The 16,537-nt window shown below is 39.4% G+C and overlaps 1 protein-coding gene across 50 annotated transcripts in view; it reads left to right on the top strand.

The window, feature by feature from the left end:
* Nucleotides 1–8,253, top strand: part of SORBS2 (sorbin and SH3 domain containing 2) — a 204,973-nt gene extending 196,720 nt beyond the window's left edge. For all 50 annotated transcript variants that reach the window (XM_067022601.1, XM_067022631.1, XM_067022606.1 and 47 more), the window contains 3 exons: nt 1,744–1,793; nt 5,588–5,694; nt 7,405–8,253. In XM_067022601.1, coding sequence (XP_066878702.1) covers nt 1,744–1,793; nt 5,588–5,694; nt 7,405–7,466 — 219 coding nt within the window. In that variant the 3' untranslated portion in view covers nt 7,467–8,253. The remainder of the gene's footprint in view (nt 1–1,743; nt 1,794–5,587; nt 5,695–7,404) is intronic.
* Nucleotides 8,254–16,537: the final 8,284 nt, after the last annotated feature.

Below are 16,537 nucleotides of genomic sequence, written 5' to 3'. Positions count from 1 at the left end.
TTACAAAATATGAATAGCAATTGATATATACAAATCTTATTTCTGCATAAAACATATATATATAAGATATAGATGACATACATCATATATATATGACTGGATGAGAACTTGTAGAAAGGTAATAGGATATAGGCTTATGAATGACTTATTTTACCTCTTCATACATTTAAATTGATTTCAATAATATGCTGAATTAAATGACCTTAAAAATGGCTGGAAAATGTTTTAGTCTTAAGCATTCTTAAAATAGTATATGTTATAATTCTAATAATAGATACATTGTTAGTTATTTTATGTTGATTTATAGGGTAAGTATTATACTCTTAAGTCATACATGTGTCCGATAATTTTTATCCACTCTTTGATCTTATGCTTATATATTCCACGCACAGACTGTTGAGTGAAATTTCTAAGAATACTGTTCGTAAACATTTCCAATTACTATTAACTGAAAGCTTAAAGTTTTAGTAGTAAGCACCTAGTCTACTATGCTAGATAGACAGCTGGGATGGGAAGGGAGTGGCTAAAGAGTGCAGGAAGGGAGCAGATTATAGAGTCGAAGACTCAAAGGAGTCCCAGGGTCCCCCTACGTCGTTCTTGGACCAATGGGGTTTCGATGGACAGTCTGCAGGGGGAATTCCCAGCCTCTCAGTAATCCATTCCTAACTCCGGGATCCAGGAATTAGCCCTGAGGTCTAAAGACATGGATCTAAGAGCTAATGCAGTCATCAATAAAGAATCACTTATAACTGCCATGCAATTTGCCATGCAAACTCTGGTTTATCTCATTTTACCATGCAGCCATCATTTAGAAGAGAATGCTTTTGAAGTGTGTTATGAATGAACTGAAATTCTTTTTTTCCCCCTTAAAAGGTAACGTTTAGGTAGTCGGTTTAAACTACTTTGAGTTTACATATTCAAGAAACGTGTGAACTTTCATTCATTGCAATACTTATGTGGATATATGGGATGCAAAGGCTTGTCATTTCCAATATTATAAGTATCTATTACAGATACTGGTCTTGATGCTTAGTTTAAAAAGAAAGGAAACTCTTTTGAGAGTTCAGTGCACTGGGAATTTCTACCAATATTTCTCTTCTAAGGTAAAATGTTACATGTTACCTGGATATTGTTTGTTACATGCTATTTCAAACGCTCTGTTTTCTCTTTTTAAAACTGCATGTGTTTCCTCCACATTGAGAACAGAGAGTGTAACTTCAAGTGTAGCATGACATGTCTGCCTCTCGACATGTTTATCTGTACTGTATGTGAAAACGTTGTCTGTGAAGGAAAAGTATATTAGAATGAATGTGGATACTTTGCTGTTAGACTAAATGTGGTTTATTCTTTGCTTGTTTGAGAAAACGCTGAAGAATAAGGTTGTATGAAGGTGTCCAGACTTCCCAGTCTAGTGATTTGGTGTCTATGTTCTTGCCATGTTCCTGGCCTTTGAAAAATCAATGGGACTAAACCCTGACTCTTCCTTAAAGCTTGAGCAGACAAGATTGCAGATATGTTCAAAACATTTGAACCTTGGTTATTTCGATTTAATTTAAAGCATCTTTCAAAATATTTTAATTATTAATCCAGCAGAAACCCTTTATTTGGTTTTTTTTTCCTTCCTCTTGGTTTTTTACAACAGGAAATATTAAATGTCAAGAAAAGTGCCATGCCATTATCCAAATTATCTTTTAATTAGTACCAATTTAAGCATTGATTACATTGAAAATCATTTCATTTCAGCCACAGCGTCCTGTGTTTACTCATGAAAACATTCAAGGTGGGGGGGAACCGTAAGTATTCTTCTTATCTTCTAAATTCGAGACTAACCTTGACCCACAAGATGGACCACTGATGTACCATAAGCGAGGATAGAGATCAGAGTAACTAACATGAGATGACATCTCCCAGATTAAGAGAAATTGCAATAGTCTCCATCCTTCACAACAGAGAACAGAAGCTAATTTAAAAAAAAAAAAAAAAAATCCGTGATTTTGCGGAGAAGACTTTGATTTATGCACTAATTAAAAAACCTTCCAATGCTGCAGTGATTCCTAAGGTTCATGAATCTGTCTCCCGCTCTGTTCTACCCACCATGTAGATTCTAGTAAATACAGCCTTAAAGATACACTGAAAATGTTCTAACATTGTTTTTACACATATTTGAAGAGCAGGAGAATGTCAAAGTAGACCTACAGTGATAAGTTAGTAGCACAATTCCAAAGCTCCATTCTTTGGGAAATGGCAGTATTAAAACACAGCACGGTCATTCAGTTACACGATGTTCATTGCCCAGAGCACCAGGAAGATGCCTTTTCATACTTTCTTTGAAATCCCCTCTCCTTTCTAAGTCAAATCAATCTGAAGGTGTCACACCTTGTCTTTTAGCTTCTCTTTCTGCTCCATTTTGCCCATGAGAGATATTCAGAGGTTATCTACTTCCTGTTCGCTGTTGCCTATTCTGAGTGAGGAGCTAGACCCTGGGAAGGAACATTTACAGGACTAATCCATGTCAGGCTGACCTGAGCACACACAGTGTGCCTCCTGCCCACTGTCCAAGCTCCGCCCCCCTGGAGCAGAGCAAACCAGGGGGGCCTGATGCGGGGCTTGGTGGCCTCACGCCTCACAGACCTGGGGCTCAGCTAAAAGCACGCTCCTCGGAGACCGTCTCTAACCCGAAACTGGCTCTCATGGAGTACAGCCAGAAAGGTTTTATTTGTTAAGGAAAAGACTATGAAAAAAATAGCTTGGAGGTACAAAGAATTTAAAATTTCATCTAATTGGAAAAATGTTTAATGTAACATAATTCTAAAGGTTTGTTTTGTTTCCTTATTTACACAAATGATGAAGGGATCACATCACAAAAAATAAATCCCAAGGCTGCTTAGGTTTACTGCATTATCCACACATTATATCAGCAGCTTTTAATGAATTTATGAATTAAGACGTAGGTGATGTCACACTGTTTCATGTCATGAAGTTAATGCTTCCTCGTGTTTATGAGCTCACAGGTGGAAAAGGGCGCATTTTCAGTGTCCTGTTTTGGACATTATAAAACATTCTTTATTAAATTTCTATTTGATCACAATGCCAATTATATGGGTATCACTTAATCTCTTTCATTTAAGAAATAGGTTTTGAGTGAAAATAGGAACATAATGTTATAATGTCACTACAATTCAGAAGTATGGTAAAATATGTTATAGAAGAAGTTGCAAGTTATAGAGAGAGCTTCAAGTTTGGTTGAGCATTTCCTATTTAAAAGACAAATTTCTTTTTGAGGCATCCTGACCCCACCACCATCATTCATCTCACCAACACATCTTTCAAAACAGCATTTTTAATTGTAATTCGACTGCATTTCCTGTCGTGCAATACTGATTTTGAAAGCCAACAGAGGCTGGAGGATTTCCAGAAGGTTTGTTTATGTTTCCATGAAACTTCCAATTTTTTTTTTTTTTTTTTGGTGGTCTAATTAAACCAGAATGGTAAGTAAACTCTGATAAGCACAGTGGCTTTCATCATATCAAAGTGAAGTAGGAGTTCGTGCCAATTATTATTATTATTTTTTTATCTCTTGGGACCTTGAGATTCTTCAAGCAGCTGGGGTTTGTGGCCTTAAATAGGCCTGTCTCTGTAAGTGGCTGGAGATGTGCCTGCACGAAGGCTGAAGCCTGAAAAGCTCAGAGAAACAGTGTTTCCCAAAGTGAGAGATGCAATGTATATCCATGGAATTAAGAGCCCACGAGTGCCTATCTCCCTCAAATGTGAGATTGTAAAAGAAACTATGGTGAAATTAACTTTCCCCAGGGATAGACAAGAGATACCATTCCTTCACCTGAGCATCCTCTAATCAAAGAGCAGAATAATTTGCTCCAAGCAGGGCTGGCCCATGCAAACATCCAAATTAAGGAATGTCGGTATTCAAGACCTTCTCGTCTGTTTCACCACCGCTCTGGGATTCAGGCTTCAGGCTGCCTTTCTTTGTGCTTCCCCAGAATCAGAATCCTTTTTCCATAAAAGACCTCAAAAGCTCAAGCGGTTAAAAAGGTTTACTAGGAGGACAAAATATTAACAGGGGAAGAAATCTCTAACGTTGGAATTTCAGGCTTTGCTCTCAGGCCAGGGAAGATAATGTTTGCTAGGAGAGGCTGTTAGGCACCACGTCTTATCAGCTCTTTCCCCAATACACCCTCCCCCAATCCAACTTTATCCAGACCCCCCCAATGTGAAAAAGTTCAAGGACAGGGAGAGAAGCCAATGCAGCCGAGGCCCCAGTTTATCACATGATGTTTGAGTTCAGGTGACATGATAGAATAGTTTTGTTCTACCAAAGTACGATTTTCTGACTGAATGAAGTAATCAAACTAAACCATTCTTGTTCCTGAGCAGTATCCAATATTATCAACCTTTTAAAGTTGGCTTGAAAAAATTCAAAGTGCCCTGAAATGTGGTTCTTATTTTCTTACATTGGCAGAATTACATTAATTATGATGAGGATGATTATTAATAATTAAATTATTAAAAATTTTATTATTAAATTATTTAAAATTTTAAATTATTATTATTATTATTATTATTAATTATTATGTTATGAAGAACGGCAGAAACAAATTCACTAACTTAAAAAAAAATCCCCCTCACATACTGGTCATATTTTAGTGGTAATATTTAGTGGTAATATTTTCATGTTCACTGCATATCAAATGCTTCCTGACCCCGAGCTGCTAGAATTTGTGTCTTTCCAAAATGCCAGTCCATGTGAATATGCATGCTATTTTATTACCAACAATTCAATGTCTGAGTTTGCTACTGATCAGTGTCAATAAAATGTGTTCTCAAATAATTCAGACAGAGAAAGTGGCAGCATTCTATCAGTAATTCTTTTTTATATGATTATTTTGAGAGTTTTTACATTAAACACAATTTCTCTGAGACCCATTTAAAAAGGAATGTATGTCCCTAACCTACTGTTTGAGATCACCACTTAACACTGATTCAAACTATGAACCTAAACTGCTTTAAAGAATTCCTCCTGGTAAAAACAAAATAAAACAACACTTCTCTGGTATAGTAATTCCCGTACAGTGATCTAGAGGTTGTATCTGAGACATTTTGTGCATCTCAATTTAGAATCTTTTGAAAATTCCACTTGCAAGCTTCAATTGCTTGCTTCTGATTATGGCTAATTAAAATTGTAATTCCTTCTTGTTTTTATATAGCTGAATAATGCACATATCACTTCTTTTATATTCTATACTATCATTTAATGTCCAAATGATAGCTATCCATGACTGGACAATTGAAATGCAGGTCCAACTTATAAATGTTTTAATCCAACTATGGATATTAGAATCTTCCATAAATTTTCCTCATTATGAGTGTTGATATGCTATTAGAGTGGTCTAGTTCCCATGAAAGCCTAACTACTTCTACTTACTTTACATGCTTACCAAAGACTTATACTACCTAATTAATATGTTAACAAGAATAGAAATGTTAAAAGTAAACTAAATATTATGCTCTCTTCTATAGTTTCACAGAGGCGTAAAGATTTTGTTTAACACATCCGTTTGTCCTGTTTAAGGTTTCAGGCTCTGTATAACTATACTCCTAGGAATGAAGATGAGCTGGAGCTCAGAGAAAGTGATGTCATTGATGTGATGGAAAAATGTGACGACGGATGGTTTGTGGGTACGTGTACATGTCCTTTCAGACATATTTGGCCATTTTGTAATTTGCTTATGTTTGCTCCCTTGCACGGTTGGATGTGATAGTCAAGCTTTCTTTGATTTCATAATGCCTTTGATCTTTCACACAACCATATGCACTATGTAATCCCAAGGCAATTTCATTTTTAATATAGTTTAGTATTTACTGCTTCAGGTATACGTGATTTTCTGCTGGTTTTATTTCCAGTTCGACTGAGAGAAGAAAATTTCTTTAAATAGCACCAACCAGGAAAGACTGAGATCTAAGAACAAAAACAACAGAACTGCTCCCTAGATGCAAAATACAAATACTCTGTTGAGTGGTAAATGTTAGTGGGCAGCAGTGAGGATCTAATTAGAGAAAACAAGATGAAATGAAGAAATCACCCATGACTAGGTCTGCTGTAGGTGCCCTAAAACACCAGTGCTTCCCCTTAGCTTTAATGTGTGGTCCAAGTAGAAGTTCCATTCTTACCACTTAAAAAACAATCCCATCCTTACCATCTTAAAAGAAAACTAGAGATTTTCTGGGAAAAAATTTGTAGACAAGAGTATCATATACTAAGTCACAGAGGAAAGAGGTAAAGAGGAAACAGAGGCATAGGAGGATGGAGGAGACAAAAGATGAGGGAATAAGGGCTTTCTGTAGACAGGCCAACAGTGGGGAAATATAAGAGCAAAGGCCGCATGAGCAGCCACAGGCCTCTGCCTCTGTTTATATTAATCCCCCATTTAGAAGAAGGTGAAATGGCTTACCTACACAGGGATAAAGAAAATCAGTCATCAAACCAGGACAGTAAGTTCCAGAGGGTAAATGCACAAGGGAAGTGTAGAGACTCTGTTCACTCTGTGTGAGCTGGAAGTCATGAGGAAGAATTCAGTGCACTAGCTGTTCCAAACAGTTTCAAAGAAATCATGTTATTCGAATCTAAAGGCGATCATAATGATGGCCGTTTATGCATTTGGTTTTACTCCTCATATTAGAAACATGCTCAGTGATAGAACCGCCACCCACTAGTAATGGTCTATCTTTTTTTTCTTTAGTGACTTGGTAAATAGTTCAAATTTTCTATATGTTATTAAGGACCCCGGCAGCGCTATTTGTACATGAATGCTGTGGCGTTCAGCATGATCTCGTATGAGATAATAAAACTGGATAGTGATGGCATCCCCAATAAAGCCTTTACGTAACACTGTGCTGAGGAGCTGTGACAGACCCCCCTGCTCACAGGACCAAGCCTTGCTGTGGCGCTTTTCCAGCCGACCTTATCGCACGGCCAGCCTTATCCTAATGGAGAAGACTGTATTTGAAAATGTCACTTCCCAGAGGCGTTTCCTATTCCACTCCTCACTCCGGTCTAGCAGCCTCGGTGACGGAGCCTCATCAGACTTGAGTATCATTGTACTTAAAAGCCCACCTCCTCAGCAAGACTGTCTCTCCCCTCAGACTGAGAGGCTGAGCTTTTCCGTTCAGCCTGGTGCGACGGAAGCACAGCATTTAAGCTCAAGAGGCAACAGAGGCATCAGGCAATGCAGATTAAACTGCTTACTTTGTATTCCTATCTCTTCAAGTGAGTTTTCTCTCTTTTCCAAACCCTGAGCACTTGCTCTCTTAGTGAGTTTTCAAGCCCACACATATGAGCTGACATTTCATGGCTGTTACCTCTCTTTCATTTATCACTTCTATTTTCAGGAACCTCAAGAAGAACCAAATTCTTTGGTACTTTTCCCGGGAACTATGTCAAGAGGCTATGAATCACTCTCCCCATTATTTATGCTGCATTTCAGCACCACATCTGCATAACCTTGCCTGAAAGATCTCCACAGGCCTCCTGCTGTTATGCCTTCTGGTTTCCAATAGAAGTCACCCACCATCACCATCTCCATCTGCCACCAATCCACCAGCAATGGACCTGCCACCGCAGTGGGGAGATTGGAGGATTTGCTTCTGTGTGAAAGTGCATATTCCTGCCGTCTGCTCTGAACTTTGAAAAGTCAATATGTGGCATCAGAAAGAAAATCATTATACTTAATAAGGGTTGAGTAGTTTAGGCTAAAAAGTAAGTGTCTCAAGGAGGCTCTCTTGTCCACTTTGGAAGATGTTCTCCCCTCAGGCAACCAGAAGATTGTTTATTACTACTTGCTGGGGTTTGCATTTTCACCTTCTTAGCTTGGCAGTATATTTTCCTTTCACGAGTTTGCCTAGTGTCCCGGTTTACACGATATGACAACTGTACTTCAGCTATTGTTTGCCTGCACTTATATGTTGTAATATGCACAGTGATTACAAAATCTAAAGCGAGAGTAGGAAAGTTAATTCGAATGAGTGTGATTTTGTTGAATTGAATGTGAGTTTCAAATAGGAGTCTTCTGCAGGATTTTTTTTTTTTGTACTTTTTAGAAGTGCAAACAATAAGTGAATAAGAGCCTTTGGTAATAATCAGGAGAATATAAGAGGTTTAGCTAGATTACAGAAAACTATTGTGTTGTAAAGTTGCATTGCTATTTTATATTAAAATGTAATAATCAGCATCATGAACAATGAGCTCTTAGTGTTTTATTTATCTGATAAAAGTTAAATAAAAGCAGTGTTAGTGAGAGGTGCAAAGAATCATTCTAACATAGACACTTGAAAGCATCTGTAAGCAATATTCATAGGTAAGATTTCACTGTGTGTACACATACACATTTGAGATTGTATGAGAACAGACAATCCGTAAGATATGTTGTACATTTTATGGAAATGTAAAAGAATCTCACATATTATTTTATAGAAATAGAGTACTTCAGAAGCATCACAAGTATTAAGGCTGGTTTTCGTAAGGATTATGATCAGTACAATTATTTTTACTATGATAATTATTTTTCTTCTCTGGAACTCAGAATCCTGGCTACATTTGAGGACAGGAATATGTCGAGCCTGATTTTCCTAGTGTGCGTAAAATATTTCCTCAGAATATATTAGGCACTTTCTAGAGGCAGTGTTAAATCATTCAGGTTAAATTTTCTGCCTTGAAGACGATATTGGGACCTGAAAGATTTAATGTGGTTAACAGTGCCTGAATTACACATACCCCGAAAACTAGCTTTGTATTTCTTATGACTTTGCATAAGAACTATTCATATTTGGATCTTGAGCACCTTACAGACAAAACTTTTTATGGCATTTCTTCTGTGAACAGTGGTTGATCTTTTCACAATGCATGTAGACTCTAGAATTTTGTACATACGTTTGCTCATTTTTTGTATGGACTATTTAGTTGTTGAGAAAACAGGGGACTTTCCTAATTTGGTCTTTATCCTTCCTTTAAACTAAGCTAAAACACTTTCAACAGATTACCCTTTACATCTCCCACAAATCATCATTATGCCTTGACAGTACAATTCTGTAAGACAGCACTTCTGCAAAAGTGTATGAACATAAAACATCTTAGCAGCCAAACTGAAATGTATATAAATACCGATTAGAGAGGAATTTCATTAGAAAGAAGGTAAAGAAACACCTTTGAGTAGCCTTGATTACTACCTTGATTACTGTCAAGTTCACAGCCAGCTTTATATTTTAAAGGCTTTGGGTTTGAAATTAGGTCAACTGCATGAAGCTTTGCTGATAAATGAATAATTACCTTTGATGCCATTTATGAGAAAAAATTCAATATCTGTTGCTTGTCATATTTAAGAAAAATTAATGTTTCTATTCTCTGTATCTGATTTTGAAAGGAAAAATATTCATACCTAGCTTTTAGGTAATTGACTTTGAATTCTTACAAGCAAAGGTCATTGTGTTTTTCTTGAATAGACATCTAATAAATTTTGCTTGGAAGTATACTTCAGTTTTTCTTCTTGACATTTATCCTTACATGAATTGTGTATTTTATCCCAATCTGTTAGACAAAGCTCAGGGGAAATGCATTTGCTCTGTGTTCTCTTGACACACAAATGGAGAAAAGGTGCATTTTGCATAAGCTCAGAGAAGAAATATTTTTTAAACCCATCACCAAAGCTCATTTGCTAAATACTCCTTGGCTAAACATTGCTCTTCAGCTAAAACAACACATTTTAAAATATTTCCGTCTCAAAAATAGCTATTTTTCTCAGAAGAAGTTAATCACAAGAAGTTGTAAGCACTTTCCAAATTCACCTTTCTTCAGTTGCCCTAAAAAGCTTTATCACCATTGGCAGGGCAGACTGTTAATACTCACAAGCTCCCAATGAATCTCAAACTAGGTATTGCCTTTGGGTGTCATTCCTTTATCTCACATAGATAGTAAGTAACTAGCTCTTCTAGCTGGATCCTTTCTAATAAGACGTAGTCCTTTCTGCTCTATGTGCTTCAGCCCTCTTCCATATCTATCACCCACGTATTCAGAAACATGTACGCTCCTCTGCTGGCAATTCAGTTATCAACAATGTCTTATCATGTGGCTTCATCCTAATGCCGACCCTGATCCCCTCTGTTGCACTGGATAGCTTCCACTATGTGTTAGCTTTCCACAAAAACATGTTCCCTTTGTAGGAAGAATATGACCCATATTATTCTTTCGTCCCTATTTTAATGAGAACGTTTGTGGGTAATTTAACTAGGTGACTCTGAATCTGATCAAATGAAGGCTGCTGTTGGTGTACTCAGAGGTTGCTTGTCATTACCCTCTTCAAGAGAATCTGTTGCCAAGTGTTTGGCACGCCAACGATATAAATCTGGGATTTTAAAACCACATGCATCAAAATCTGGATTCCCTTTTCCCACCCGAGAATGTATCATCTGCTTATCTGTAGAGTCTGCTGAGATGCAACAGAAACTTTGTCAAAGCCCCAAGCTCAGGAATCCCTAAACAGCTTTTCATTTTGCCTAGACTTCTGTCACAGCCAGCCAGGCACTGCTGTAGGGTCCAGGACAGCGACAGCCACAGTTCGACCCTCCCGCCGTGCTTCCTCACTGTGAATGCCAGGATTCTGGGTAGAATGGATTTATTTTTGCTGCAAAAATGGATGCTTAGTGACCTGTTTTACCTGATTTTATGTCAATGCATGATCATCAATACACACCAAAACTTCCTTAGTGCATCTCATTTATGCCACTGGCGGCCACCGTGGCAGGTGGAGTAGGATCCATCGTTGTGAATCCGATACAACGAGCCCCGTAAAGCACTGTCTCTACTCACCAGCCTCAACCTGCTGTGGACTCACATCTGTCCACTCACTGGCCAGCCAGGTCAGCAGAAGAGCAGCAGGAAGGGACCCTCATTATTTTATGTGCCAAATTTTAATCCCCCCTTTAGAGGGATTACTACACACGGGCATGTCCAGTTCTTATTTGACAGGAAGCAGAAAGAACCTGTTTGAGTAACTATTTCCATGATGGTCCACTGCTTGATCTCTGTGCAAAGGTGGTCACTTTGTGTGGCCTGATCATTTCTTCCCCCTGTTTTCCAGATTGCAGCCACAAATTGATCAAATAGAATAAGCACTTGGTCAGCTTCTAAAAGCCTGTTTATTTAAAGGTTGAATTATTTCATCTTCCTTTCCAGATTGTAGCCCTCCAATAGTTGTTTACGTAGCAATTATAATTTCAAATTATTTACTCATCATGGATGATTGGTTTAGAGCACAGTGGAGACTGGAATTAGCGGTAAACGGACTACACCAGGAACTGGCAAACTATAGCCTGTGGGCCAAATTCAGCCTGCTCCCTGCTTTTATTTGGTCTGCAAGTTAAGAATGGTTGGTACAGAGGAACACGGGCAATAAATTTGATGATAACTTTGAGCCCCAATTAAGTGAAATGCTGTCTCGCCAGAAAAAGAATCCCTTTCTTTTCACTGGTCGGTTTATATTAGAAAAACTTTAACCTATTATTATTATATTTTGAATTTCATCAATTAAAAATTGGTGGAAATTAGTTTTCTCTCTGTAATGTAAGTATGTACATGATATCCTCAATCTTGCCTCCTGGCCTACAAAACCTAAAACACTTGCTATATGTCCCTTTATAGAAGAAAAAAAAAACCTGTGAACCCCTGGTCTATTCCAATCGTCAGCAACAAACCTAGAAAGTGACTAGAGGGAAAGGAACACTGTCTGCTATCTCTGTCTGCTATATGTGTTATTTACAAGTATTCCATGGCTTTATCCTCACAACAAATCTAAGAGGAAATCTGCCCTGTGCCCATTTTATAGATGAGGAAGCTGAGGCTCTAAGACGTTAATACAAAATATGTGATGGAAATTGGATTCAAAACCTGGTATCTATCTACCAAGCTTGTACTCTTTCTTCTAAGCCAGCCAAGCTCGGTGCTAAACACTTTTTTTTTTTTTTTTTTTTTTTTTTTTTTGTGCGGTACGCGGGCCTCTCACTGCTGTGGCCTCTCCCGTTGCGGAGCACAGGCTCCGGACGTGCAGGCTCAGCGGCCATGGCTCACGGGCCCAGCCGCTCCGCGGCACGTGGCATCCCCCCAGACCGGGGCACGAACCCGCATCCCCTGCATCAGCAGGCGGACTCTCAACCACTGCGCCACCAGGGAAGCCCAACACTTTTGATCAGATTGTGCACTCCGAGTCAAACAACTACAGCTATCCACGTCCCTCCCTCTCCACCACTTCCCTCTCTCAAGTTCTGCCATTATGAATGGCCAGGCACTTGCAACAGCACGGAGCTGTGCACAAGATGATGCGGAACAGGTGTGTGCCTTGCCCAGCACAACAGTGTTTCCCTGAGGAAAGCTAATTTGGGTTTCTAGAAGTACACGGTAACCAGTGAGGATATAATTTCAATTACTGACATGTCTCAGCTGAGCAGGAGCCTGCCCATGAGCTGTGATTCATGAAGATTCTAGAGGCTGTTGCCTGTGAGTCACGTTGGCAGCTGGTGGTGCTTTGGGAAACGCTCGCTATTGTGGAGCCATTTGGAGACAGGCGAGGCCAGCATGCTCTAAGAACATGGTGTGCTTACTGGACCTCTTTTCAGTATACAAAGCCCCAGGACACGCTAGCCATTCTCTGCTGGATGATGTGCTAAGTGACTGAGAGCTTTAGCTCACTGCTAAATTCAGCCCCTCCGTAGCTCAGGAAACTTCCATCTGAGCTCATGCACATACATATATCTTGACCCAAAAAACTTTCAGTACAAGACAGAAATCTGCCTAGTGAATCTTCACCTGTTCCTTTGGGGTTTCTTGTTTCATCCTTTTCCCCAAAATACAACGGGTGACTCAGTTGTCCTGGTGTCTTCCAAAAATAAGTGCCATTTCAAACAAAACTCTGTTACCATTAACAACACATGTGGATGAGTGTCAAATCTTGCACTGATCATACAGAAAGCTTGAGAATGACTTTGTAAAGCATTTTTGTCTTTTTAAATTACATCAGCAACAGACGTATATTGTAGGAAAAATTAGAAAATATAAATGAGCAAAAAGAAAAAACATGTAATCACTAAGAGTCTCATTTAGGGTAAAGATTACCATTTGGAACATACACCTCCAGAGTGTTTTCTGCACATGTGTATTAGCATGGGGTGTGTGTGTGTGTGTGTGTGTGTGTGTGTGTGTGTGTGTGTGTGTGTTTAGTATGTGAACAAAAGTAGAATCATACTGAACATATTATTTTACAACCTACATTTAACATTGAACAGGACTCTGAAATAAAGTGAATAAATCATGTTTCAAGTCATTTCAACATTACCAAGGTTTATAAAAATAGTGAGAAAAAGCCAAAGTCAATCCCCAGGATTCATGAAAATGCAATTAATACAAAGCCAAGAGGAAAGAACTACAGAATTACCACTAGGCTAGAAAATCTGTTGCAATCTGAGGAACTGGTAGAGGAAGGAAAGAAAAGATAAAGAGAGAGGAGAAAATAGTATTTATTATCTGTTGCCATAAGCCATCACATGCATTAGGCATTTTTATAGCTAAGGGGGAGCTAAAGGAAGAGAGATATTAAAATGAGAAATGTATAAACTGCAGAGCAGTTGGATACAACATCCAAACCATCCTGGGAGTTAGCTAAGTGTACAAGTGTTGAGTCAAAACTGAGAGAACAGATAATAATTTATTTTGAAAGTAGATACAGTCCAGAAAAGTTAGATCTAAAATATTTTCATAATGTATAACACAGTGCTTCTCACCCAGGGTGATTTTGTCCCTCTCTTAGGGGACACAAGGCAATGTAGGGAGACATTTTTGGTTGTCACAAATGTAGGTGCTCTTGGCATCTGGTGCATAAAGGCCAAGGATGCCAGGAGTAAGATTGTCGGTGAGGTTGGACAAGGTACCAACTAAACAAGTGCTTACAGATAAACATTAAACTGTGGAAAATCTCCTTGAGCAACATGGGGCCTCTGTGAAAGCATCTGAGCCTGACACTGAAGCCCATCCAGGGCAGAGAGGCTGATCTCTCCTACAGTGGAGTCAAGGGCTGGGCATGGGAGGGTAGATTAAGTTCCGAAATCGGTCACCTGATCAGAGGTCCCATGGATGGTAAGGAGAGACTTCACTTCCTTCCCAAAGACCCCCAGTCAGCAGGGAACTTATGACAAGACTAGCCTGAGCTCTGAGTGAAAAGTTGACGGTGCCACCTCCTTAGGTTTCCCTTGAGGCATCCAACTGTGCCCCTCTAATTATTCACATCATCTACAATATGAGAGTCACACCTGTGTTCCTGGTGAATAAAAGGGTGGGAATAGTCTCATCTCTAGTCAACATTTTTAGTAATAGTGACTGTGTTTAAATACGAAACGAGGAGCTTAGTCCTTGTTACGGGCTGAATTGTATCTCCCCAAATTCATGTGGAAGTCCTAACCCCCAGTACCTTAGAATGTGACTGTGTTTGGAGATCGGGCTTTAAAGAGGTAATTAAGTTAAAATAAGATCATTGGATGGGCACTAATCCAATATGACGGGTGTCCTCACATGAAGAGGAGATTAGGACACAGATAAGCACAGAGAGAAGACCATGTTAAAGACTCAGGGAGAAGGCGGCCGTCTACAAGCCAAGGAGAGAGGTCTTCAGAAGAAACCAACCCTGCTGACACCTTGATCTAGGACTTCCGGTCTCCAGACACTGTGAGAAAACAAATTTCTTTAAGTCACTCATTCTGTGGTATGTTGTTATGGCAGCCCGAGGAAAACAGTACAGTCCTTTTCTTGGGGCCACCCATCCCCACTCCTTCTCTGCTCCCCAGTTGTTGATGGGTGATAAATACAGAAAAAATATCTTGTCCCAGAGGGTGACAACACGGAAATTCCCCAGTCTCCCACCCCCAACCTCAATTTGAAATTTGCATATAAAAACAAGATATAACGGAGGATAACTGTTAAATAGTTCAGCTTATGCCTTCACAGAGAAGAGAACCCTCTCCCCTACACATACCACACACACACACACACACACACACACACACACACACACACGCACATGCACGTGAAGAGACACCCCAATAAAAAATAACCAGTGGTATATTCAGTAATGCAGAAAAAATTCTAGTTCCCCAACGGGTAAAATTTTACCAAGATCTTCTTACTCGTTGTTATTTACACACAAACTTGCACAGACTAGGAAACTCACCATCAGGCCATCCTACAGCAGAGGCTCTGAGTCTACAGGAGTATCCTTCATAGGGAGATGAGTCCCTATCTCTCTCTGATCTTAACTTTCTCCATTGTCTTTTAGATGACTGCACATTAATCAGAGCCCAGTCAGTACCTCCAGTGAGTTCAGTAATAAAATACTTTATGGAGTCATTAAACAACATTTTGCTGAATCTTTAGAAGATAAGACTAGGTATTGACGCACCATCTCCTTCTGACAAATTGGCTGAACTCATCTTAGTGGCTGAAGCTCTTTGTATGGGGTCTATTGAGAAGATATTCAAAGACTTTTAGGTCTCCATAGGCTCCAGGGGTTTCTGGATTATTCTCTTGTTAACCTTTCAAAACCCTGGGTTCCCAAGTTTTGCAAAGGCTGTTTCCATGATGGCTATACCCTCAATGAGAAGCACAGAACATTTCTAAATTATAATTGTACAATGTGGAAAGGGTGAGGTGAGGAGACAGAAAAGAGAAAGGACACAGATACCGATGTCTCTTCAGATGATGCCTCAGGCTCTCGGGCTCCTTTGAGATCTCTAGTTGGCACCTAATTCCACAAGACCAGACTATCTGATCTACTTTGTTTCACCGTATGTTCTCAATGATCTTCTTCAAGAAGTAATCTCGGGACTTCCCTGGTGGTCCAGTGGTAAAGAATCCGCCTTCCAAAGCAGGGGATGCGGGTTCGATCCCTGGTCGGGGAACTAAGATCCCACATGTCGCAGGGCAACTAAGCCCACGTGCCACAGCTAGTGAGCCCGAGTGCCACAAACTACAGAGCCCACACACCACAACTACATAGCCCATGCGCCACAACTAGGGAATAAAACCCGCCGCTCCACAACTAGAGAGAAGCCCACGCGCTGCACTGAAGAACCCGTGCGCTGCAACTAAAACATCCCGCCCTGCGTGCTGCAACGAAGACCCGACGCAGCCAAAAATAAAAATAAATACATAAAATAAATAAATAAAATTTTTTTTAAAAAGTAATCTCAAATGCACACTCAAAAGACCCTTCAAAGGAAATGTCAGCAGCCTGCTAGTTTTCTGCCCACAAGGGACAGAAGATAGTATTGAAACACTCAATCAACTCTGTTTGCCAGTGAGTAAATATCTATCTATCTATCCATAAATATCTATCTGTAGAAATTTGGATATATATATATATATAGAGAGAGAAAGAGAAATATGCACTACGATACATATGGACAGTTAAAATACAAAAAGGTAGAAAATGAA

Source organism: Kogia breviceps, chromosome 20 (assembly GCF_026419965.1).
Source record: "Kogia breviceps isolate mKogBre1 chromosome 20, mKogBre1 haplotype 1, whole genome shotgun sequence".
In the NCBI taxonomy this organism is placed as follows: domain Eukaryota; kingdom Metazoa; phylum Chordata; class Mammalia; order Artiodactyla; family Physeteridae; genus Kogia; species Kogia breviceps.
The sequence above is the reverse complement of the archived record's forward strand: the minus strand, read 5'-3'. Positions and strand labels throughout refer to the sequence as shown.